The 27,166-nt window shown below is 39.9% G+C and overlaps 1 protein-coding gene across 1 annotated transcript in view; it reads right to left on the bottom strand.

The window, feature by feature from the left end:
* The window catches only part of LOC149251652 (putative histone H2A variant 3), a 35,015-nt gene extending 21,659 nt beyond the window's left edge, over positions 1 to 13,356 (bottom strand). The window contains exon 1 of the mRNA XM_089453955.1: positions 13,264 to 13,356. Coding sequence (XP_089310081.1) covers positions 13,264 to 13,356 — 93 coding nt within the window. The remainder of the gene's footprint in view (positions 1 to 13,263) is intronic.
* Positions 13,357 to 27,166: the final 13,810 nt, after the last annotated feature.

The following is a 27,166-nucleotide window of genomic DNA, read 5'->3' as shown; positions in this document are numbered from 1 at the left end:
CTTCTACAGCGTAGAAGGGATTCGAAGAGAGCTCATAGCTCCCCATAACCCACAGCAGAATGGGGTTGTTGAGCGGAAGAACAGAACGATCGTGGGTTCTGCATGGGCGATGTTGCATGATCAGGGCCTACCCCTTCACTTGTGGGTGGAAGCATGAAATACTACAGTATATGTGCAGAACCGTTGTCCTCACAGGATACTTGGCATGAGTACACCCGAGGAGGCTTATTCTGGTAAGAGGCCTGATATTTCTCATTTGAGGATTTTTGGTACTAATGTTTACATGCATGTGATGAAGGATGCCAGGAAGAAGCTGGAGCCGACCACAGAGGTTGGGATATTTGTGGGTACACTGATATTCCCACAACTATCGTGTGTATTTTCCAGACAGTGGCAAGACTGTTGTGCGATGGGATATAAAATTTCAGGAGGAGAAAGCCATGAAGTGTTCGCTTGAGAGGGAGCCACACTTTCATGCAGATGAGGAGCTATTAGTTCCTAAGGATGAGCTTCAGGACGTGGATCAGCCACAGGATGAAGTTCATGGAGTGGAAGAGACCACTCATGCAGCATCAACCATCAGAGGGCGAAATTGCTTGACAGAAGTTGAATGATTGGCTCAAGATGCAGAGAAGGTTGTAGGACCACCTACAGCTCAACGCAAGTAGAGACAGTCACCTGATCGGTACACTGGATACATGGCTCTTATGAGCAAATGTGTCGTGACTGAGCCATCCTCTTTCGAGGAAGCTGTGGAGGATCCCGCATGGGTAGATGCCATGGTGGAAGAGTATGATTCGATTGTCAGAAACAGTGCATGGGAGATTGTCTCAAGACCGAAAGGGAAATCAGTGGTGGGTTCGAGATGGATCTACAAAGTTAAGCATGCAGATGACGGGAGTGTGGAGAAGTACAAGGAAATATTTGTTGCCCGAGGCTTTTCACAAATAGAGGGGATCGATTATGAGGAGACCTTTTCACCTATCGTAAGGTATTCTTCCATACGGACGATTCTTGCTCTCTCGGCGCAAATGGGGTGGCACATTCATTAGATGGATGTGAAGACTGTGTTCCTCAACGGAGTCATTGAGGAGGAGGTGTACATTGAGAAACCCGAAGGTTTCGAGATCTTCAGCAGTGAGTCGATGTGTGCAGGCTCAAGAGAGCACTGTATGGGTTGAAACAAGCACCATGTTCTTGGTACACACGGATAGACAGTTATTTCACTGGACTTGGATTCTCCAAGAGTGAGGTGGAACCTAACCTATACCAGACTGTGGTGGAGGGTAAGTTGCTTATCATTGTACTTTATGTAGATAATTTGATTCTAACAGGTGATGAGTTGTTGATACTTTCATGCAAGGATGATCTTGCTAAGGAGTTTGAGATGAAGGACTTGGGCCTCCTTCATTATTTCTTGGGATTGGAAATCTGGCAGCACAGTGATGGACTATTTGTTTCTCATGGTAAGTATGCTCGAGAGATACTGGAGAAGTTCAACATGCATGGCTGCAAGCCTGTTGATACTCCTCTTCCTGGAGGTTGGACAAAGGAGGATGCTACTTCAGCAGAGGTAGTGGATGCCATTGTTTATCGACAATTGGTGGGGTCGCTTATGTATCTGGTCAATACATGACTCGATATATGCTATGTTGTTAACCAGATTTCACAAGCTATGGTTAAGCCAACCAAGCTCTTCTGGAAGGCAGACAAGCATGTATTGTGTTATCTTAGAGGCACATTAGGATATGGATTGTGGTACAGACAGGAGGATGAGGTGAAGCTATGTGGCTTCACGGATGCAGATTGGGCAGGGAGCCCAACAAACAGAAAGAGCACATCTGGAGGGATTTTCAGTATCGGGTCGACAACAGTTTCTTGGTATAGCAGGAAGCAGAGATCCGTGGCACTCAGTTTAGCAGAGGCCAAGTATATGGCAGCAAGTTTGGCTGCATGCGAGGCTATATGGATTAGGAAGATCCTGGTTAGGTTGTTCCGTTCTCACTTGGAGCCTACAGTGATTTATTGTGATAACCAGAGTTGCATTAAACTCTCAGCTAATCCAGTATTTCATGATAGATCCAAGCACATTGACATCATGTACCATCATATCAGAGATTGTGTGTAGCGGAGAGTCATGTTACTTTCATACATTCCAACGGAGGATCAGGATGCTGATATCTTGACGAAGGTGCTCACCAGGAGCAAATTCGAATAACACCGTGGCAGGATAGGGGTTGCTGATAATCCATATCTTGTTGAGAGGGAGTGTTGAGAATGCAACAAGATGATGGAGCTTAGTGGAAAGGAGTCGCCTTCACTAAGTGGGCCCGTAGGCTATTTTTGGCGCAAAGTCTATTTTTAGACTATGTCTATTTTTGGACATATGGATCATGGTCTATGAGTTGCAGTATGCTATTTGTGGATGATTGGTCATGTTGGTAAAAATAGATGGACTTCTATTTTTAGACATATGGGAGGATTCTATTTTTAGACTTCCAGGCTAAAAATAGAACAGTCGAATATTATTAGCTCACAATAATATTTGGACTATAAACATTATCTTATACTCTTGGAGCACTTCATTTTGAGCTACAGATGTGTCACATGCAGCTGTAATAAGGAAATACGCTTTTCTTATGAGTCAGTTGAGCTATTGCATACAGGACTTCAGTTAGAACTCATGTGGTTGAGTTTGGCGGAGTTGATTGTGGAGTTGATGGAGTTGTGTTCAGTTTGAATTGGTTGAACTAGTTGTATTTTAGTCTAACTAAAGAATACACTAGTGATGAGTTGTGTGAATTAATTATTAATTAATTCACTAATTATTAACTCATAAAGCAACTAAAGAATGCATCAGTTAACTCAGTGCATGCACAGTTCAGTGGAGATAGGTGTTAGAGGTTGAGATTGCTATCAATTGTGACTATAGTTTTGCATGAGATTTGCACATGCATGGATGGAGATTTCCCATAAGGCTTGCATAGTATAACCAAGGGAATCCGATTTCACAGGGTGATTGATTCTCTTGCAGGATTGCGCAGTGGAGGCAGGCAAACAGTGGAGGAGATTTGAGGCATCAGATCTAAGCTAGTTTGTGTGTAACAGGTGGAGATAGTACTGAGTACTTGTGAGGAGTATTGTACTATGTATTTTTACATGTTCTCTATCATTATAATATACAGATAGTGTGGGGTTTTCAGCTGTATGCTTTCCCCAGGTTACATACTGTGTTAATGTGCGCATGCGATTGATGTTTCATTGTTTTTAATGCTGCTAAATTGATGATCAACATCGATGAGGTTATGTATTATGCATGTATTCCGCAATAGTGTATAATTAGGATAATCTCTGTGAATAAGTGTCATATTATTCAAAATTTCTACATTTTTGGCAGGGAGTCCACACCTATGTTTTCTCCTTGTTCTAGAAATTTCTCTAGATCTAGATTTTCCCTATCCAGAATCTCCTGTAGCTCATGGTCCTCTGTTCCCGCTTCACTTGGCGTCATCTCCTGGTCCCTACTCATCTCCATCAAGCTTGGTAGATCATCATCCTTTTCCTGGTTGTTTATTGTGATGTCCTCCATGTTAGTTACCTTATCCAGCTCCTTTGTTATGTTCTCCATGTCCTAGACTGTCTCCTTGTTCCCCTCTTCTTCCTCCAGGATCTTGAAGTTGTTATGTCTTGTATGTCTATCCTCATTTACCTTCCTGTGTGGATATTTTCCCCCTTTCCCTTTACTCCCGACCTTGGTGAAACCTTCGTGATCTCTCTCCACAGTGGTTCTTTGGTTACCTTCCTTATTGATTGTGGGGCAATCTCTATATAGATGCCCATGTTCATGGCATTTGCGACACCTAAATGGTATGTGCTCATAGTCCACAGTCTGCACCCATTCTTCATCATATACTTCTAAAATTATCGTTTCTGGAAGGGCTCCAGATAGATCCATTTCCAAACATATTCAGGCAAAGGAGGTATATCTTCCTTTCAAAGTTGCCTCTGAGATCTTTAGAAAATGCCCCAGCTTGTTGCCTATGGTTTTCAAAGATTCTGGTAGCCAATAATCTAGAGGAAGGGAGTATAGTCTAATCCAAACTAGTACCGATGTGAATGTTTCACGCTCTGGGACAAAGTTCATCATCCATGGCTGGATGCAGAGTCCTGCCACAACATAGAAATAGGCCCCCCCTTCAAATACTCTATCTTTGTCCTCTAAGCTTGTGAATACTACTCTAAAAATCCCTTAGAACCCAGATGTAAATGTATTTCTCCCTTTAGCTTCCAATGGCTCCTTATCCAGACGTGTAATGCCCTCTCCGTCGGCCATAACCCCATGAAGCTGCATATGATTGCATGTTCTGTCATATGATCCCTATGTGCTTGTATCGTTGGGTCGCTCAATACGACCTTGGGAATAATGCCTGACTTGGGTTTGCAGACCCCAATTGTCCTTATGGAATCCAAGCTTTCACTGTTTCCTCCATTCTCTTTTTCTTTACTTGTTTCCTATTGGTTCCCTTCCTGATACTAATGTCGCTTCTTCCAGATGTCCACTGGCTTCGTGCTTCTGAAATCTTCTCCAGAGGTTTTTTAAAATGCTTCTTTCTTGTGTCCTTACTTCCTTCTATGACTGCTTGACTGTAGGAGGGAGCATCACTCCCCCCTATTCTCCCTGCCATGGAACCCTGAGTCCAAAACCCTATCTTCAACTCCAACCCTAGCTTCTCTGAGCCGCCAAAAAAAAAAATCCATTTTCTTCTATTTTCATTCCATTGTATCATTTTTGCAAATCAAAGGAGCCAAAGGAAAGAAGAAAAATCAATTTTCTAAGTGTTCTTGAGCAAAATAGAGGCAGCGCTGCGTGTAGGCAACAGGCACTATGCTTCTGGGGGATTTTTGTTCAGTGCTGCACGTAGGGAGGAAGGCACTACGTGTATATCCTTGCGCTACGCGTAGGGAAATTCTTCACACTATATTTTTCCACAGGCGTTGTGCATAGGAACCCGCGCTGCGCACTTGAGCAGAGGCGCTGCGCTTAGGGCAGCAAACCATAAAAACACTCGAATCTTCAAATTTTTGCCAGATTTCCTCCAAATTTCACCTTGCAAGTAAGTACTAGCACCTTGCTTGCTGATTAGTTTTCTTGTATGAAGTTTTAGACAAATTTTTCATTCCTACTATAAAACCCTAGTCATTTGGTTTTTCCCATCACTCAAACTCATATCTAAACCCTAACACTTATTATTCCCATCATTTTTATCATATTCTACCACTCATTTATCACTCCCTAAACCTTCCCCTCCCTCTCATGCTTTACCCATAGCTTCCTAAAGTCATCCATACCCATCCCTACAAACCCTAGAGCATATCATTCATCCCATACATTGTCTAAATTGTGCAAACGAAGAAATTTTATTAATCATGGATAAAGGTGATTCTAATTATGACGAGGAGACAACAAGTGATAGTTCAGTGGAGAGGAGAAGGCAACAGAGAAAGCCTCATAAGTGAGGCAAAATCACAAGAGAGGAGCCAACCAGCATAGCAGAATTACAAGCCTCTCCATTAGCAGTTTCTTATTTAAGAGATCTTGGTTGCTTTGAGTTTTGTGAATTAGTAGAGAGAGTTTAGTTTCATCATGAGTTGCCCAGACTCTTTGTTGCAAATTTGTAGAACCATGAAGTGACTTTAGTTGGGGTTAATTTCATAGTGTCACCAACTATTATTTTAGAGGCCACTAGAATTCCTAATGTTGGTGAGAAATGGTACAAGGCTTAGGACCTTGATGAGAATTACTATGAGCCTTACATCAAGCCTCAGTACAAAAACCAATTGAAAAGGATTTTCCCCTTTAAATTTTTGGAGAACAGGTATGTCCCTTTGATGAGGATTATCATCAAGTATTTCACGTGTGAGGGTAGGCTTTCTAGGTTATACACTTATCATATCAGACTCCTCATGCAGTTCACAAGGGTAAAAATGTTGAACCTCCCTAATTTCCTATTTAGAAACATTGACAAGATGGCTTACCTTGTTCAAAAAAAGCCATATCCTCAGCAGATGAACAATATATATCGTTACTCCTTAATTAAAATTATTGTCCTTCACCATCTCAGTCTTCTCAATATTCCTTGGGAGACTTTCATAGCTCATGACATGTTCAAAGGACCTCTGATTCCTCCCACCATGGTGCTAGAGACAGCTAGGCCTTCAACTCATGTGGAAACAAGAAATGAACACCAAGAGACAAAGACTGCTGAGATACAGGTGTTCTTGACATATCAAATAGGGTCAAGGAAGTTGTTTGCAGCTACCAAGCAAGTGTTTACTCCACAAGGTGTGGAAGGGACCTTGCCTTCTTCATCATTCCACAGGCAAATGTTATCTCCACAAGGTGTGGAAGGGGCTTTACCTTCTACATCAACAAAGAAGGTACAAGTTGAGCAGTTGAACAAAGGGAAGGAAAAGGTACAGGAGGATAACTTGGAAGATGAGCAAGAAAGGGAGTTTGAGTTGGAAGAACATGATGAGCCTAAGCAGCATGACACTGAGGTTATTGATTTAGAGACTCAAGATCAAGAAACCATCAAAGACATCACTGTAAAGGAAAGGGAATCTCAAATACAATCTTTTGTGGTCAACCTAGAGAGAGCCAAGTATGTCATCACATACTTAGAACAGGAAAACAAACAGTTGAGTGACAAACAAGTTCTCATGGAGCTGGAAATGATCAAAGAAAATAGGAAAATTACCAAAGAGGCTCATGTCACATTGACTCCTATTGAGCAGGAGATTGAAAATGATAGGGATACTTGGCTTGAGAGAGTCAACATACATCTTGAAGGATTCATTGAGAAGGCCAATAGGGATAAGAAAATGCTTAGACATATGGCATACCATTACATGACCCACAACAAAATTTGTAACATGAGGATTAGAAAGTTAAAGGCTAGGCTAAGGAGAGCTTTGGAAGGCAAAAAGGAGCAAGATAGATTAAAGTTGTTGGCTGAAGCCTCCCTAGCCCATCAAAGCAGTTGATAGTGGTGTCTCATGCCAAATTTGGGTAGCTTTTGAAGAACTTTTTTCATTTTGAAATTTTGGAAATTCAAAACACAATAAATCTGCCTAGAAGCATGGTGCAACCGACGCTGTGCTTTTTCTAGGGGCACCCAATGGACAAAAGGATTGAATTTTTAGATATAGGGCATCAAGGACATTCACTCTACCAATTTTCAGAATTTTTGAAGCACATTTAGTCCACCAGAAGGTCCAAAAACACTCAAAATTTGACCTCTCTTCCAGTTTTTGGACACAGAGAAGCAGCATTGCGAGATTGGTTTTTGAGGGGGGAAATGAGCTCCAAATGAAAGAATTCTAGGTGTTCCAGAAACTATACTTGAATACATTTCCAATGAACTATCCTGGGCTCAATTTGGATGATGGGAAGGCATCCAAAAGTGGACTCAAACTGGCGCAGCGCGTAGGACCAGTGGTGCTGCACGTAGGGCATTTTTCACTCAGGATGACCTTTTCTGCCTAATTTCGCCTATTTTCTTGATTTCTCTCTCATGAAAGTTAATTTTATGATGTAATTAATTCCATGTATTGTAAATGTAATAGTCAAACACTGGTAGATGCTAGATTCATGGACAAAAAGTAGTTTTGAGGGTAATGAATCTATTTCCACTCTTGCAGAGGCAAGTTGTTTGACTGCCTAGATTCCTGTTCTTAGTTTAGAAATGGTTGAAACGGCTCCTATTCTCATGGATTCAGTCCTTGATAGCTAGGATGAGTGGTTTAGATGTCTATATCATGTATTCTCTTTGTCATTTTCAAGGGTTGGATTCAGCTAGATGCTCATGTACTGAACACATATTTGTAGCAATTTTGGCAAGAAATTAATAAAGTTGCAGCTATTTTTATGGGATCTCTGTGGTATGTCCTTTAGCATTTGTTTCTTATTTTGTTAATATGTTCTCATGTTATTTATGTATGCCTCTTTCATATAATTGCTTCTGATTGGTTGTTTTCAAGTCAGATAGGTGGAATACAGTAGGTTTTAATGCTCTGCCTTGGGAAAACACCAGTATTTAATGTTTTCTGTTGTTTAGGAAGGACTCTTGACTTACTCAAGCCCTTCTTAGCTCCTCACCAGTCTAGCCTTTCACCCCATCAAGCTTAAGGTGCTGAAGATCATACCTACGTTGCCCCATATAATCCCCTACAATTTTGACTTAGTTTCCCAGACCTAAATTGCCAAGCTCCTCCTGATCTGGCAAAAAACAACAAAATTCAATCAAAACCTTTCGAGATACTATGCCTAGCCTAAAATCTCTACCTAATTTAGTCATCCCAACTGAGATTCATAAGGAGAGAGCCTTCTCCCGGCCTGGTAGGGCTAGCTACCAGGTTAAGCTGGGTTTGTGGTTACCCTAGAATTGCCTCCATTTAGCCTGAGGTCAATTTAGGTGATAGCAGGGTGCAGGAATTGTGGTTAGGTAGACTCCTTCAACACTTAATTTTCAACCGAGGGGTTTCATAAACTTAGAGACAAAGCATAGGAAATGTCGAAAATGATACGAAATTTTCCAAACTCTATTCCTACTTCCTTAATTGCAATCTTGCAGAATCAAAAAGAAAATATCACCCGACAATTTACACCAAAGATATTCTAGTGCTGCAATATGAAAGAAAGTACTTTTGTGGGAAAATAAATTAAAGGAATTCTCAAACCTCTTGGAAACAATATTTGATTAATGAAAATGTAAATCTATGTTCGTCTTAAGTATAGTTGTGTGCTAGGTTAATAATTGGACCCTTGAAGATATTTGACTCGTTATAGATTTTTCTCCTTGCACTAAGCTATTATTCCTGTACTTCTACATTGTGCTTGCATTAGTACCAGAACAAAGCATATGTGTTGAAAGTGTATTTTACACCTGTACTAAGGATTTCTAGCTTCATGCGGGAGCTCTAAGCCACAAGGCTAGAGCAATATGTTCCTATACCGGGATAGAAGTTCCTGCACCAAGTTTTCCAATCCTTCTTTCAAGAAAATAAAGAATGTGTTAACTAGGAAAAAGAACTTGCAAAGGTGAACACAACTTCAAAATAAAATCCTCAAACCAAAATATGCTTCAATAAATCTTAATGTCTAGAACAAGAATTAATTTCCAAAGTCAAAGGGGATTCTTCTTTAATTAAGTAAATTTTGCATGTAATCTAAAAGATCATTTAGTTATGACAACATGATTCAATCCTGTAATAGTTATTCACATGAACTGATCTACATTCATAACCTTATTAACTCAGAAAGATTCCCTTTAAGAATAATTACACATAAGTCTGATCTTTCCTAAACAACATAAAGTGCAAGCACAGACCAGTGTGTCACAACAACGTCTGGTTTCTGATGATCAAAAGTATGTTTAATTCAAAATATTAAGAACACTTCAGAATGAAAATCGCGTTCTTTATAATTGATTTAAGACTCATCATACATATAAGAATAAAATACTATTACTCTAATGAACCAGAGGAATCAATCTACGAGACTGTAAATGCGTTAGTGCAGGAATGCGTGCTTGCACAATCTAGGAGAAAAAAGAGATTAAACTTCAAAGAAGGAAATCATTAGATTAAACTTCAATCGAGCATGCACACCACTAATCCATCACATTGTAATGAAATCAGATTTAAACTTTGCAGAAGGATAAAAGAAACATCTATTTACTTCACACTTTGCATTAAAAGAAACTAACACACCTTAATCGAAAAAGAAGAACATGAGGGAGAACGAGCTGGGTTGGCTGGGCCCTAGCCAACCAACTCGTTTCCCTATTTAGGAAATGTAAAGATTCAACTCTTTAATCAATGCATCGACACATAATTACAATGCAAGATTGAGCAAAGATGGCACAAGTCCTTTCTATTAATGATCAGTAAATATACATCATGAGCTCAAATCCAACCTAGAACGAGGTTGATACTAGCAAAATTACAAACGAACAAAGTCACATATCCTTACTATAGCTATCACTTGCTACCATTTTCTATCTGAATCCTATATTTTATACATTCATTCAGGCCTGCGGTGGTACCCAAATTACATCAAGTGTTCCAATCTGAGCCTTTTGGCTATAACGAAATAACAATAACACTTTGTACTAAGATTTTCGGCTATAACAAAATGTTATTCTAGGTATTTAGATGGCAACCCAATCTCCACCATATCTCAAATTTTCCTCTCCGCTCCGAGCCCAACTCGAGTTGATTGTTCTATAACACGGTGTCTCCATGGAGTGGTGAGTTTTCATGGTAGTTGAAGATTTGCCAACGGTGCAGGAATCCTACCTACACTCAACCATGCTAACGAGATGATCAATTCATTGTTTATCAAATAATTTTAGGAAGAGAATTATTAGTTGCAAATATTTAAAAGTATAAAATCTATGAAAATGATTAATTAAGCACATTCGTAACCCTTAAGCATGAAACATAAAGCTAGTGTAGGAAAAGACACGATTCTTGGATTAGTGCAAGAATAGGGAGGTTTGAAAGGTTAAAATAGTGTAGAAATTTTGAATAATTAAACACTTATTCACAGAGATTATCCTGATTATACACTATTTCAGAATGCATGCATAATACATAACCTCCTCTACGTTGATCATCAATTTTGCAGCATTAAAAATAATGAAACATCAATCGCATGCGCACATTAACACAGTATGTAACTTGGGGAAAGCATACAGCTGAAAACCCCACACTATCTATATATTATAATGATTGAGAACATGTAACAATACCTAGTACAATACTCCTCACAAGTACTCAGTACTATCTCCACCAGTTACACACAAACTAGCTCAGATCTGAATCAATCACAGGTTCAAATCTCCTCTGCTGCTTGCGTGCCTCCACTATGCAATCCTGCATGAGAATAGATGAGAATGGCTGAAGCAAACTCATATTTCCTTGGCTGAACCACGCAATCCTCATTGGTAATACTCAATCCATTGATTGTGTAAATCTCATGCACAACTATAGTCACAACTGATAGCAATCTCAACCTCTAACACCTGTCTCCACTGAACTATCCATGCACTGAGTTAACTGATGTACTATTTAGTTGATTTATGAGTTAATAATTAGTGAATTAATTAATAGTTAATTCACATCACTCATCACTAGTGTATTCTGCAGTTAGACTAAATACAACTAGTTCAACCAAGTCAAACTGAACACAACTCCATCAACTCCTCAATCAACTCCACCAAACTCAACCACTTGAGTTCTAACTGAAGTCCATCATGCAATAGCTCAAATGACCCATAAGAAAAGCATATTTCCTTCTGACAACTGCATGTGCCACATCTGTAGCTCAAACTAAATTGCTCTAAGAGGATAATATAATGTTTATAGTCCAAATATTATTATGAGCTAATAATATTCGACTGTTCTATTTTTAGCCTGGCAGTCTAAGAATAGACTCCACCCATATGTCTAAAAATAGAAGTCCATCTATTTTTACCAACATGACCAATCATCCACAAATAGCATCCTACAACTCATAGACCATGATCCATATGTCTAAAAATAGACATAGTCTAAAAATAGACTTTGCGCCATAAATAGCCTGCGGGCCCACTTAGTGAAGGCGACTCCTTTCCACTAAGCTCCATCATCTTGTTGCATTTTCAACAAATAGAGGCCTAAGGTTATGGTTTTGAAGGAAAAAAGGGCTAAAAATGAAGCAATTTAGCCTACCAACATCCTCCCCTCCTTAAGTTGTTGTGGGTCCTCACACAACCTTTACCTGCTATAAAAAAAACTAAAACGGAAGGGCCTCCCTTTAATTCTTTTGTATACTAATTCCTGCTTCCATTATCTTTTCCTTCCTACTTCGAACCTTTTTAATTTTCTTGGTCACCTTCTTAAGTCATTCATAACACTTCGAAGCCCAATATTTCCATATCTTAACTTGTCTTTTCTGTTCCTTCACCTCCCCTGCCAATTTCGTGTTTGCTCATTTCTGCACTATACTCTTCTCTTTCATGGATTGGTTTAACACCTACAAGCCATAAACATGTTGCTTGAGTTCTTCTATCTGACTATTCAAATAGACGGTGGATTTCTCCACTCTCAATTCCTCGGGCATTGACCTTTTGGCAGTTGATTCCATACTTGTGCCATCATCATCAAGGTTAAAGTTATCCTAGCCACTTTTCAATTCCTACATTCTAAGATCATCAAGGGTTTCAACACCCAGAATCTCAATGTTATTAAGGGTCTTAATGCCCTGCATTTGTACTTGATCAGGGGTTTCAGTACCCAACCCTTTCAATATACCTGGGGTTTTAGTACCCTACTCCTTAGAGTTATTAAGGGCTTCAATACCCTACTCATCTATCTCACCAAGGATTTCAGTACCCTTCTCTTCAAAATCGTTGAGGGTTTCAGCACACTGCTCGTTCATCGCACCAAGGGTTTCAATACCTTGCTCTTCAAAATTATTGATGGTTTTAGTACTCTGTGCCCTGTCACCCATATGATCCTCTATCGGGTCCTTACTTGTACTCAACATCACTTTTCTTTTCTTCATTCTACCAAAGGGGACCGACAAGGTTGTGTCGTCTTCCTTCTCAACATAGTCAACGTCAACCACTATATGAGTTGTTGCCTCAGTGAGAATCGAAAGATTATCTTTACCTCGTGAAGCAAGTGGTGAGTCATCCATCAATATCGAAGATTTCAACTAAACGTGACCTACCCTTGAGCAGGCAGTTCTTCGCCTGGCCGACCTCCTCGTCTTGGTAGGATGTAGGGTCATCATTTTTTTATTTCTCATTCTTGCCTTCACTCCTCTTCTGACTCGACTTCATCTTTTCTACACTCTTCTTTTGAGCCAAATTTTTTGCACTCTTCTTTTGAGCCGACTTTTCTGCACTCTTCTTTTGAGTCAACATCTCTCTACTCCACCCTTGAAACTCCTTCAAGAATTCCTCCCAAGTCACATTTTTAGCTTCTAGTTCTTTATTAACTAAGATTTTGATCATCCCATGGTGATATAATTTGTATGTGGTCTGATTGGATTTTCCATTCTGGACCCCTTTTTCCATCTTGTCTAAAATTATGAGCAGATAATATGGGAAATCGATGAGCTTATCGAACTCAAAGTGCAAGAGTAGGCGTATGTGGTAGAGGAAAGTTAGTGAGTAGCGGCCCTCTCAAGTAAGGAACTTTTGCAACACATACATGAGATCCTTCCACTTCCCGATCATAGTGTTCCATTGATGGCCATTCTTCTAGTCCACCTGTTGCTCCGGGTTGACCACGAACCGCCGCCATAGTTTCTTTTCTAACTTCTTCATCTTGAACCATTCCCCCCCACTGCTGGAAACCCTGTAGCCTGAGATATGGATTCTCCTATTATTTCAAATTGTAATTAACCAACCTTTGCTCGGCTCCAATCGAAGGTCCGAGAAAATGCTATTTCCACAGCTAAGTCAACCCATCAAAACTCTACAAGAATGGGAGAAACCCATATTCTTGCAACATTGCAAGACTATTCATATACTCAGTTGTTTGTTCCATCTCTTGTATGGATCGTGGCTCAATCCTTACAGGTGCCATGTCTATTTGAAATCACACACTCTCCATCTCAAGTTCTAAAAATATATTACAGCAAGAAGAACTCAAACAGTGATCGAGCTACACATTTCCCGTTATATCAACCATTTCTCTAAAGATCGTGCTTCATTATTAAAATTACACGGATGTGAATGTGAATTGGTGCAAGTACAGGCAGGCGATGATGATTGGGAGAGGTGGCAGTTTAGACAATAATTTCACATAACGGTCATGCAAGGTTGGATATGGGGTGAGGCCATTATTATTTGGTGAAGAGTTTTCCAATGGAAGGTAAGTATTGAATTTTGGGAAATCATACTGCTCCACATTTACTCCATGATTTCACATAAAGTATAATTAGTACTCATTCAAAAGATAAGATTTCATAACCTAAAATATCCTTGTACTTAAATGATTTCTTCATAATTTAGTAAATGATGAAACAAAGTGTTAATCATAATATAAATTGAATGTCATGATTTGTAGGTGGTACATTTATTCTGCCTGTACAAAGGTTCATGAAAACAAAGATAAGATTTGACACGGATTTTTTCACTAGGTGTTCCTGCACCGAAACATGTTTTTTTTAATTGAGCGCGCTCAGCAGTTAGGGTTCCTATACTGAACATGCCTACAGTTGATGTGCTTGTGCCAACCATGCCTACACCGAGCATGCTTGCACTTAGACATTCTTGCACTATCCATGCTTGCACCGAATCTACTTGCCCTCAAACACACATTCCTGCACTAGGGACAATTGTAGCATAATAGGAACCAAAAGAAAATTTTGATAGAATACAATTCATAGAATGGATTAAAAGATTTGCTAAATATACAAAGGATATTTTATTCACCATTTTTTGGTGTTAACATATGCCTTTCGATCTGATTTGTGAGTTCACATCAGATCCTGCAATCAATCCATGAGGAAAAAAAGGAAGTGGGAAAAGGGTAAATTTTTAGAATGGGAAGGAAATTACGATAACAAATTCAAGAGCGAAACCACCAGGAGGGATAAATCGAAAAAAGGATTTTGGGGAAAAATTTTCAAGGGAAAAGAGGGAAATATGAAATCAAATAGGGAAACTTCTTTGAAGAAAGGGATGATAAACTTTGGGATAAAAAGAACAAAAGAAGGGGATTTTTTTTTCGAAATTGGTAATAGAATAAAGGAAGAATTTTACCTAATATCTGCCTACATAGTGTTGATCCATAAAATAAATGCAACGTGAATTGAGCATTTCCTGAATCAGAATTTCCATGCGAACTATCCCAAACTTGGATAAGGGCCTGGTTTCTGTACTTGAACTTTCTTATTTTTGGTGATAGTTAACACATCTAAAGGTCAAACAACATTCCCATTTTATTAGAATTGATCTTCCTGCCAGCAAGCTGGTTTTCAGGTTGATCCTTTTGTAATCATGTTAGTAGAACTGATTTTCACAATCACGGGAATAGAAAATTCTTTTTCCTTTTTAATTATTTATATAATTTTTCTTTTTGGATTTTCCTTAAATTTCATTTCAAGAGAGAAGAAATCATATTACAATAGGCTAGCATAGCCACCTACTAACTGAAGTTCAGATTGTTGCTGCACTTGTTGCATGAAGTCTTCCTTTGCGATGGGTTGAAAATATACTTTAAGGCTATGCCCATTCACAAGGAAAACTGAATCTCGCCCATCGATGGTTTTGACTTCTACAAACCTATTTTCGAAGAATTGAATCACCTCATACGGTCCCATCCAATGAGTATGGAACTTCCCTTTAAAATGTTTAAATCTAGAGTCATAGAGAAGTACCCAATCACTTGGTTGGAATTGTTTCTTCCTGATAAACTTGTGATGGAACTTCTTGTGTTTCTGTTCCACCAAAATATTTTGTTGAACAACATCCCTTCGAAAATCTAGCAACTCATTTAGCTGTAATAGATGTTGATGTTGTGCTTCCGAGAGATCTAGACCCAACTGAACTGTATGTTGTGGTGAAAAATGCCTATGCAGGACGATCCTATCCACCTAAGGTGTGACAGTGCCTTAGCAACAAACAGAGACAGCTATTCTAGTATTCTTCCTTTATGAATTAAGAATGAAGAGAGATGGATGGACTAACCGATGTCTTCCGTTTGTCCCTCGATCTAGTTTCCCTTCTCTTTGTGAGTTCCCAGCTACTTGCCTTCTCGCTCGCCCAGCTTCAAGAGGTTTCTACAAGATCACAAGAAGAGAACACTACACAAGACATGGATTCATATTCATAACTAGTTCAGGATTAGGAATAAACTAAACATACTAATGCAATCATACATCAAAGATACATCAGTATATAGGAGAAACCAAGATAGCTTTATTGATGAATAACAAGGTTCAGGAAGAGATACAACCCAGAGGGCTCCAATCCAGCATCTTCTTCCCAGCAAATGGAATTCCTATCTTCACCCCCTTCAAAGCATTAAGCACCCAATGGTTCCAATCTCAAACCAACATCAATTCTTTGCAATAACAAAATTCCAGCCTGTAGATCTCATGGAGGAGAGATCCATATATAGATGTTTGGAGAGAGGATGAGTCAGCTTGAGATCTGACTAGTGTCCTCTCCCTCTGTCAGTTCTTGATTCCACTTGGAGGTTCTTGCTTCCACTTGGAGATTGGGAACCTCTTACTCATCACCAGTCGAATTCACTGATGCAAGTGTCATTGAGGAAGATTCTGGAAGCTTCCTGGGTCTTGACACCTCTTGGAATGAACTTGCCATTTGTCAACTCTCGCTCAGCACACCCTGGTAGTGCTTCTACCTGCGTTGCAGTGCAGGTAGCCAGTGTTGGCTTTGAAATTTAGTGCAGACAGCTAGTGGAGCCACTGAATTGATCCTGAATTGACTTGTTTTTGAGCAGTTTCTGGTGGAGAACTTCTGTGAATTGTTGTGGTTTGTTAGCCTTGTTCCTCTAGGGGTAGGAACAACATGTTTAGGGACTTTGGATCCCTTAGATTATGGACATTTCATGCTCAATGCTGTAAGGCACAAAAATGTCTATAACAGTTGCCCCCTAAAGTATGAGGCCGTTTATCGGGTGAAATGCTTTATCAGGAGGATCCGAAGTTCATCCAATGCTGGGAGGAGACCTGTAATAAGATACAATACAATACATTATTTTTCATACTGCTTTCATGATCTAGCTGAGGCAGGAATTCCCATGCTCAACTTTATAAATTCATTTTTTTGTACATAGAACAGACAATCGTCTGATGGTAGACTGATAATTTTGGTGAAATTATCATCCTTTGGGTAGGATGATTATCTGCTGCAATGATGTACATGTCAATGTCTTTATCTTTCCCGAATATATATCGCAGCCCGGATGGATGAAACTAGATTTGGGGTCTTCAAACTCGTTCGATCTTCACTCTAAGTACAAGTCGATCCATGTGAGAAATGTTCTGAAGTCGAACATGGAAAGACATCGCTTGATTACCGGTCAATGAGGTAAACCGTTAACAAGTGCGAGAGGAATCACCGATAATGATAATGACCCTCAAGGTACTGCAGTACAATTCACGTGGTGTGAATAAAGGACTTGGCGTCGAACACCACGCAAAATCTTTCGGTCGAAGGTCATTGATGTATACCTGTCGCCGGAAGTGAGAAACTTGCCATTGAGTCATGCAAGCTTCAAAGTACTGAAGGGGTTGTTCCTAGATCAACTTCTTGGATAATGAGCTGATGTTGACAAGAAGCGATCCGTCAAAGGAGGGCCTTAATGAATCCCACATCAATGACACGGAACGGAGCTAATGATTTTGATGGAGGTGAAAACGATCTGTGACATATGATTCAGGGTGGCGGTCATGAAAGGATGAAGGATAATGTACGGTAGTGGATGGGACACGGTTGACATTTCTGAACGACTTCTCTTGAACATATGGCGACACTGATGCGATGGATCGGTAACATTACCCCAAATATGGATGGTATGGCGAGACCATGGATGTGACCGGTGAATGAAACAACCCAACCCGATTATGGTACGGAGGAAAAGTGTCATGTTCAAGAGCGACTTGCTACCATCAAAGTTTTCTTGAGTTTCTCCCAATTTTTTCCCAGTCATTGCTGACCAGTACCTCTTTATTTTTGTCAAGCTTGAGGAGGATAACATATGCTTGTTCTATAACCTGCCCTTCGGGCAAGCCCATCGCTATGTTTTAACGAGCCTAGCGATAGTGAAACTCGTTCTCATCTAAAGACAAGTTTGTCGCTGTTTAATAATTTTAACGAGTCTAACGACAAAGATAACTCTGTCCTTTTTTCATTTTTAGAGAGTATGAAAAGGTACATAAAGTTAACTCCAAAAGTCCTTTTTCGTCATCTAATCCCTTAAGTCCAAAAAAGTATAAAACAATACAGAAGGGATGAGTTTTCGATAGTTTTAATGAGCCGAACAAAACAAGCGCTCGATCTTTTTGTGCAATAATCCCTCAGGTCCAAAAAGATTAAAATCTAGAGGAGGGATAGCTCTTCCGGTCGCTTTAATGAGCTGGAAGGCCAAAACTCGGCAATATTTTCATATTTTACGAGTCAGATGAAAAGAGCTTAAAGAAGACTCGTCTTTTGAGGAATGAGTGATGAAACAGGTTAGCAGCTGATTCCAGGTACAAGTTGGAATTTTCCAAGCACGGCAGTGTCACAAGGATGGCTAGTGAAATCACTCTTCACAGCTATTCCTCAAAATGGGTAAACAATCATATGGAGGTGAACGATCGGCCAATGGAAAAGTGGAGGTGACGGGAAAACACGACCAAGGCTTTAATGGCTGATGATATTACATTCATAGTGGTTATTTACCAGGATAGTTCATTTTTTAATGAGCTTAAATGCGGGTGGAAACATTTGCTCGATCTTATGTTTATTTTTTAACGAGCATGAACTATGCGCTAAAACTGCTCGGATCTTGCGTTTATTTTTTAACGAGCATGAACTGTGTGCTAAAACTGCTCGATTCTTGCGTTTATTTTTTAACGAGCATGAACTGTGTGCTAAAACTGCTCGATGATAAGTTTGCATGCCCCCAGCATAACAACACAAATGAACTATTCATGCCCCCCAAGCTTCATTGCATTCAACTTGGTGGTTGGAATGAAGGTTTACCTTTGAGATTTGGAAAGGAGATTGTTTCATTTTTTAATGAGGTTGACACAGTAAAAGAACTATCCTCATGACTCCTTGTTTCATTTTTTAACGAGGTTGACACGAGATTAGAACCATCCTCGGAGCCCACTGTATTTACAGTATTTCTATTAGGGCGATGATCCACGCTGACAAAATGTTTAGGAATCTTCTGAATCCATTAGATATAGAAGATTTCATATTGTAGGTTTCCACTGTGGCCACTTCCGCCAGATTACTTGCAGGCGGTAGGGAAAAAGTACCCATTAAGGCAGGGTCTTTTAGGAGACCTACTCCAATATTTTGAAGCGAATGATTGCTTCCATGGATCATTGGAATGCTTCCCGTAACTTGTGAACTGTCGGGGAGGAAAGTTTGTTGGTCGACGACTGTAATTCCTCCTTGAAAGGGAAATGCAATCTTCCTGAAGTAGGTCGACACAACTGCGGCCATGGCATATATCCAGGGCCTTCCCAGTAGGATGTTGTAATCGAGGTTTCCATCAATTACTTCAACATCAATTCCTACTGTTTTGCCCCCTAGTTCAACTTGCAAGTTACTTAAAATCCCGTATGGAGTGTATGATCATCCATCAAATGCTTTTAACATCGTTGACGATCTCGACAAGGGTGGTGAGCCTAAATTCTTCCAGCAACTCATCGACATAATACATGTAGATGCCCCCTCATCAATAATTGTTCAATGAACAGTTTTTTTGAGGGCTTTCACTTGAATAAGGAAAGGTAGTTGAGCTGGTAACTGAGGGTCATATCCTTTATGATCAAAGGCCACAAGATTGGAGTCCATTGGGTCAATTTCACCTATTGCTGATAATAAAGCTTGCTCTTGGGAGAGGCAATTTTGCGGTACCTCAAGCGTCGACATAGCGGACAGCGATTGGGCCAGGTCCTCTATTATATTATAATTCTGTGTTATTTTTGCACGAGGATTAAATGTCGACTTGTACACTACTCCCTTTGGCGACTTTATCATTTGTTCAGGAATGGTGGGTGGCACAACATTGGTCAAAGTTGTTTTCGAACTACTAGGTTGTTCATTAGCCTTGTTATTCGACACCTGTGGATTCCCGTAATCTTTATTCCTTGCCAAAGCATCATTTTGCTGCTTTGAGATAGACAAAATAAGCACTTGGGATCGGCAAGCATTTTGATTAGCAACCAGTTTGGTACCCGGGCTTGGAAATGGATCAGTCAATACTGCTGAGGTTTTTGAACTCTTAAAGAGTTTCTTAACTTCAGCTATATGTGGACAATCTCTCGTCCAATGATCCTCATCGCATATATGACACCCCGCAGGGGGTTTCCTTTTTCTCCCTTTCTTTTTCTTCTTGCCCCCTGGTTGCTTCAGTTGTTTGCCCTTGTCAGTCGACGCGACATTTACTTCCGAGGCAAGAAGTTCCTCATTTGCATTTTGACTGGAAATCTTACGGGCCCTTGTAGATGTAGCCTTTGTCGATTTCGTGTCTGTCATGCCAATCACGCCATCGATGGCATGAGAGTAATTGTTTGATTTAGGAGGATGAGGAATTGAGAATTCCGGTCTAGGGGCATCAGGTATTTTTTCAGGTATTTTGTCGTAGAGCGTGCTAGACTGAGTATAGACCAAGTCTAGATATTGCGCACGAGTGATGACTTGCTCTTCCGTTACGACTCCCCCCTTTGCCACATCTTCCGTGATTGTAGGAAGTAAGGATTTGATAAACCATTCAGCTAATAGCTGATCGGGAACGTACGTTTTTACCATCCTACGACGACGTCGCCACTCATGTATATGATCAGATATGTGAGTGGCCGTTGTCTGTTTGAAGTTGGTTAGGAGTTCCGTTCCCGTTTCATACCTTATCGGTAATTGAAAATGGGTTAAGAAAGTCGTGGCTAAGGTACTGAAGTTGTTGAACGAAGCTCTAGGCAATTCAATATACCATTTTGCCGCTGGACCAGTTAACGTCCTCTGAAAAAGGTGAAGCCTAATCGAATCATCGTTTAGGGTGTTTGATGAACACCAAAAATGAAATTTCATCACATGATTCGACAAATCTTCACTCGGATTTCCATTAAATTTAGGAATATCTGACGGAAGTTTATGCGGAATCGCTGGCCACCAAGGGGCATAAGCAATTGGATCATTCGTCAGCCGGTTTAGATCTGGTAATTCTAAAGTTGCTACAAAGGGCAACTGTTGATTCAGGTTAGGCGAAGCATACCCAGGATAAGATGGAATCGCCTGAGCAGTGGGTCTTTGCATACCAGCATAATGTATTTGATGCTGGCAACTTTGACAAGGTTGATGGGCATAACCATTACAATATGGTTGTTGATTACCGCTTTGGAAATGCGATTGCCCATTACTTACAAAGACTTGTTGCTCAGGTCCTTGATATGATTGCTGGAATGGGGGTTGTTGAGTTTGAACCAGCTCTGGTTGTTGAACCATTTGCTGTTGACCAATACTGGATGATTGACCAAGATGAGGAGTCACAATACTTGTTTGATCCTGAGTCGCTCTAGATAAGGAGGCACTAACCTGAGGTTGTGATTGAGTCGTTGAGACAAGAGGCTGTTGTATTGCAACCTGAGGCTGTTGGGGTTGACATACAACAGGTAGCGCTTGTACTTGCGACGCAGTAACCATAGCAGGTATAGTGGGAATATTCGACACAGGGTGGACTGGTTGCATTTAATATACAACCCTTGGTTGCTGAGGCAGTATTGGTACCCAACCGCTGGATGTAATTCCAGTTTGACCTGAACTTTGTTGTAAACTCCCATATGGTTGTTCTCCGGGAGGGAACAATGAAAAGGCATACTGCCCTCCATATGGTGGCAATCCAGTACTTAAAGGGTAGATTGGCCTTTGAAGACACATTGGATAAATTTGTTGAGTTTCAACATAAGAAATACCAGATGATAATCCGGATGAGGAAATAGGAACTAACCATGTCGTCGAAGCAGTCCCTGATGGGACTCCGGCTTGTTGTTGATAACTTGCTGGGACAGATGGTATACCATCGAACATCGTTGGGGTAGCAGCAGGAGGCTCTGCCGCTGCTGTGTCGGATGACACGGTCCTAGATGTCGACGGTTGTTCAGACATATCTAGTCTATCCAAAAGATTTTCTAGCGATTCTACAAGAACTTACGATGAAAAGAGACTAACTTCGAAGATCAACGAGGGAATGGTGATGATTATTCCGTTTAAAATAAATTTTAACGACGCTTAGACACAACCTGCTTTTTCAATTTTAAAGAGTCGAGAAAAAGCAAAAGATGACTCTAGTCTCCTTCGATGTTTTAACGAGCCCGAAGTGACAAATGCTCGGATGGACTTTTTCCGTTATAGAGTCTGAAAAAGGCCAAAAGGAACTGCTCTGGAGTTCTAGGTAGAGGGTGTGCCAAACTTTTCGCAAAACCGCAGAATACTTTTTAAGGTACGGGCGGTCGATCTTCATGAATGCTGTGTTCAGTGCATTACGATCAGTAGGGCGGCCGACACGGCTTCCTAAGGATAAAGGTTTTATGCCTATAGGGGTCTCCCAATATATACGCGACGGTACGTGGGAGCACAATCCGTACTGGCACTATCGTCCCTCAGGAGGAATCACCCACTATCAACGAGATCGACAGTCACCAAGCTTTACGACGCCGAAACACGTCTCTAGCCTAGACCTCTATGTTGTGCGTTATGTTGCAAAGCGTTGTTAAGTTCATTCAATTTATTTTAGGTTGATCTTTTTAGAAGTTTGCCTTTTGAGGTTCACCACGAGATGTATGATACAATTCCTAAATGCAGTCTAAAGATGATAAGCAAGCTTTATATCTTTTCAACTTATGAAAATCCTAGCTACAAAGGGAAAAGAAAGACACCATCTTTTCTCAAAGAGCAATCAGCACACTCTAATGCACTTTTCCTAAATAAAACATGCAAACTATCAAAATGCAAATGCACAATGCAGGTGTTTGTTTTCCACTTTCTTAGTATTGATGCCTACAAAGAAAGCTTTTTGTACAACTTTGAATTCGCTTTTAAATGACAAATACAAACAAGTTTACTTTTTCCGAAATCAGAGAGGGTAGAAGAGATTACAACACTTAACGATTTCTGAAATGAATACTTGTTTCGACACTTAAAAGAGACAAACTCAAACCAAAAGCAAAAGTAAATGTATAATCAACTGTAATAAGCCAATGAACTCTCTCCTAAGATCACAATCAACAGATCTGAATCAAGGGCTACAGGATGACTATTTCACTCATGCAAAGGAAAACTGTAAATGACGCCACAAACACATAAAAACACTCACAGTCTTTTTGTACAAAAGGAGGCGGAATTTAAGCAGAGAAAAGGAGTTATCAGACTGGTAACTATGCTGGTTACAGGCTGCAAAAATCAGAGATCAAAACAAGGCAAAACAGAGCAGAGAACCCCAGCTGCACAAGGCTTAACTGGATCAACGCAACCTCAACACAGGGGTTTTGACATTCAGTGCAGGTAGCCTTCACGGGACCTGCTTTGAAATGCAGAATCTCTTCACAGGGGTCGCGCTGAAGGAGAAACGAGAGTTTCTCACTGGGTTCTGGGTCACAGATTGCTGATTAATCTACTGTTTCAGGCCAAATAAAAGCAACAAGCAAGGTGCAATCAAAGGGATGCTTTGAGGGAGTACTAAGATCTATCACAAAGGATCATCAAATCATTTGTGAGTCCATTGTTCAGATCATAGACAAATCCAGTGATTGGATCAAAGCAACAACTATCTACTTTGCATCTGAGAATCGCAGATGCAGTTCGATTGTTGCTGTCGAGTCTATGAAACAAACAATGATAGAGACACAAATAAAATGACTAAACAGATCTCCCCAGTGGAGTCGCCAATTTGTTGTGGGGAAAAATGCCTATGCAGGACAATCCTATCCACCTAAGGTGTGACAGTGCCTTAGCAACAAACAAAGACAGCTATTCTAGTATTCTTCCTTTATGAATTAAGAATGAAGAGAGATGGATGGACTAACCGGTGTCTTCCGTTTGTCCCTCGATCTAGTTTCCCTTCTCTTTGAGAGTTCCCAGCTACTTTCCTTCTCGCTCGCCCAGCTTCAAGAGGTTTCTACAAGATCACAAGAAGAGAACACTACACAAGACATGGATTCATATTCATAACTAGTTCAGGATTAGGAATAAACTAAACATACTAATGCAATCATACATCAAAGATACATCAGTATATAGGAGAAACCAAGATAGATTTATTGATGAATAACAAGGTTCAGGAAGAGATACAACCCAGAGGGTTCCAATCCAGCATCTTCTTCCCAGCAAATGGAATTCCTATCTTCACCCCCTTCAAAGCATTAAGCACCCAATGATTCCAATCTCAAACCAACATCAATTCTTTGCAATAACAAAATTCCAGCCTGCAGATCTCATGGAGGAGAGATCCATATATAAATGTTTGGAGAGAGGATGAGTCAGCTTGAGATCTGACTAGTGTCCTCTCCCTTTGTTAGTTCTTGATTCCACTTGGAGGTTCTTGCTTCCACTTGGAGATTGGGAACCTCTTACTCATCACCAGTCGAATTCACTGATGCAAGTGTCATTGAGGAAGATTCTGGAAGCTTCCTGGGTCTTGACACCTCTTGGAATGAACTTTCCATTTGTCAACTCTCACTCAGCGCACCCTGGTAGTGCTTCTACCTGCGTTGCAGCGCAGGTAGCGAGTGTTGGCTTTGACATTCAGCGCAGACAGCTAGTGGAGCCACTGAATTGATCCTGAATTGACTTGTTTTTGAGCAGTTTCTGGTGGAGAACTTCTGTGAATTGCTTTGGTTTGTTAGCCTTGTTCCTCTAGGGGTAGGAACAACATGTTTAGGGACTTTGGATCCCTTAGATTATGGACATTTCATGCTCAATGCTGTAAGGCACAAAAATGTCTATAACACTGTAGTCCTGAAATTCTTTATCTGAAATTCAATCGGAAAAAGGACTTGTTTTCCATACACCAACTCATATGGTGTATGCCCCATGTTGTTCCTCTAAGTGGTTCGATAAGCCCATAAGGCTTCAGGCAGCCGAATAGCCCAATCCTTCCTGTGCATGTTTACTATTTTGGTGAGGATGTATTCAATCACCTTATTTGTGGATTCCACCTGGCCATTTTCTTGCGGGTGGTACGGTGTATATTTCTTGTGCCAAATCTTATATTGACTCATGACTTCCTGTACCAAGTTAGAAACAAACTGTGGTCCATTGTTGGAAACAATTTCTCTAAGAACACAAAATCTAGTAAAAATCTCATTAAACAAAAAATCAACAACAGTTTTTCCAATGGCAAAAGAAACAGATTTAGCCTTTACCCATTTAGTAACAAAATTAGTACAAACTAGGATATCCCTTTTATTTAAAGATGTGGGATTTATGGGTCCTACAAAATCAATAGCCCATTTTTCAAAGGTCTCAATCATGACTTGAAGACATAAAGGAATTTCATTGGCTTGAACAGGTTGACCCATTCATTGACAACTATCCCAATGCCTAACATAGTGTTTGGCATCCTTAAACAAAGAAGGCCAAAAATAGAAAGTGCGTAAAATATTATATGTAGTTTGTTTTTTAGCAAAGTAGCCACTGCAAGGTTCATCATGGGAATATTTTAAAATATCAAACACTTCTTCCTCCCTTACACATCTATGAATAACAAAATATGGTCTAGTGTAAAAGAGGTCTCCCTGTATCCAAGAATATGAACGACTTTTTAAATAATATTCAAGTTTTCACAAGAGGATAAGTGAGGTGGTGTCTTTCTGGTGACTAAATAGTTGGCTATGTTAGAAAACCATTGATATTTTGCTAACATAGAAAAAAGATGCTCGTCAGGGAAATCATCATCAAAAGGAATTTCTTCGCCAAGATTGTTTAATCTAGAAATATAATCAGCTACAACATTAGACTTTCCTGGTCTATCAATAATTGTAACATTGAATTCCTGTAATAGAAGTAACCACCTAGTCACTCTACTACTAGTTAAAGGTTTATTCATTAAGTATCATATCGCAGAATGATCAGTATGCACGTAAAATTCATATCCTATAATGTAATGTCTGAATTTATTAATAGCAAAAATAACGGCTAAAAATTCTTTCTCAATCACTGTATAGTTAAATTTGGTGTGTGACAAATTTTTACTAATGTAGTAAATAGCATAGGACTGCTTATTTTCCTCTTGTCCTAAGGCTGTGCCAATGGCAGTGTCTGAAGTGTTAGAGGAAATATGAAATGGCAGGGACCAGTTTGGTCCTCTCAAAATCGGTGCCTGTACTAATTTTTCCTTCAATGTTTCAAACAACTGTTGGCAAGTTGTGGACTAGGTGAATTCACTATCCTTAGCTAGTGATCAAAAAAGGGGGGTAGAAATATTTGAAAATTTTCAATGAATCTCCGGTAATAACCAACGTGTCTTAGAAAACCTCTCACTTCCCTTTGAGTTTTGGGTGCAGGCAAACGAATAATGACTTCAATTTTAGTGAGGTCTACCTGAATACCTTTGTCAAAGATCAAATGACCAAGTACCAAACCTGCTTTGCACATTAATCTAAATTTTTTATTACTTAAAGCAAGATGGGCCTCCTGGCAACGTAAAATAACTTTTTCTAAATTTTTAAGAGCTTCATCAAATGAGTTACCAAACACAAAATAATCATCCGTATAAATCTCAACACATTCAAGATCAGCAAAAATAGGCAGCACAACCCTTCAAAATGTTGCAGGTGCATTACACAACCTGAAAGGAAGTAATCGGTAGGAAAATGTACCCCAAGGACATGTGAAGGTGGTTTTGTCTTGATTTGAGGGTGTGATCAGGATTTGGTTACACCCACTGAAGCCATCTAAAAATTAATGGTACTTTCTACCAGCAAGGATATCTAGCACCTGATCGATGAAAGGAAGCGAAAAGTAATCCTTGAGAGTGGCTTTGTTTAATTCTCGATAGTCAATGAAAATACGACATCTCCCATATTTATTAGGGACTATCACTAATGGAGAGACCCATTGGCTGTTAGAAATGGAGTAGATGAAATTAGCATCTAAGATTTTTTGTAATTTTTCCTTAACAATATCTCATAGTGTAGGAATCATTCGTCTATAGGGTTGTTGGACAAGTCAGGCTCCCTCCTGGATATATATATGATGAGTACAAGTCTCAGGAGGAATTCCTTTCATGTCTTCATAAATCCAAGTGAATGCATCCAAATGATCTCGCAACAAGGTAACAAGCTGCTCTTGTTGAGATGAATCCAGGTCTAAACTAATGTGTAAGGATTTGCCTAGACTAATTTCAACAAGAGTGGTCTTGGGCTCAA

Source organism: Pinus tabuliformis, chromosome 7, assembly GCF_031772625.1.
Source record: "Pinus tabuliformis cultivar Carrire ecotype Pingquan chromosome 7, CPIR1, whole genome shotgun sequence".
In the NCBI taxonomy this organism is placed as follows: domain Eukaryota; kingdom Viridiplantae; phylum Streptophyta; class Pinopsida; order Pinales; family Pinaceae; genus Pinus; species Pinus tabuliformis.
The sequence above is the reverse complement of the archived record's forward strand: the minus strand, read 5'-3'. Positions and strand labels throughout refer to the sequence as shown.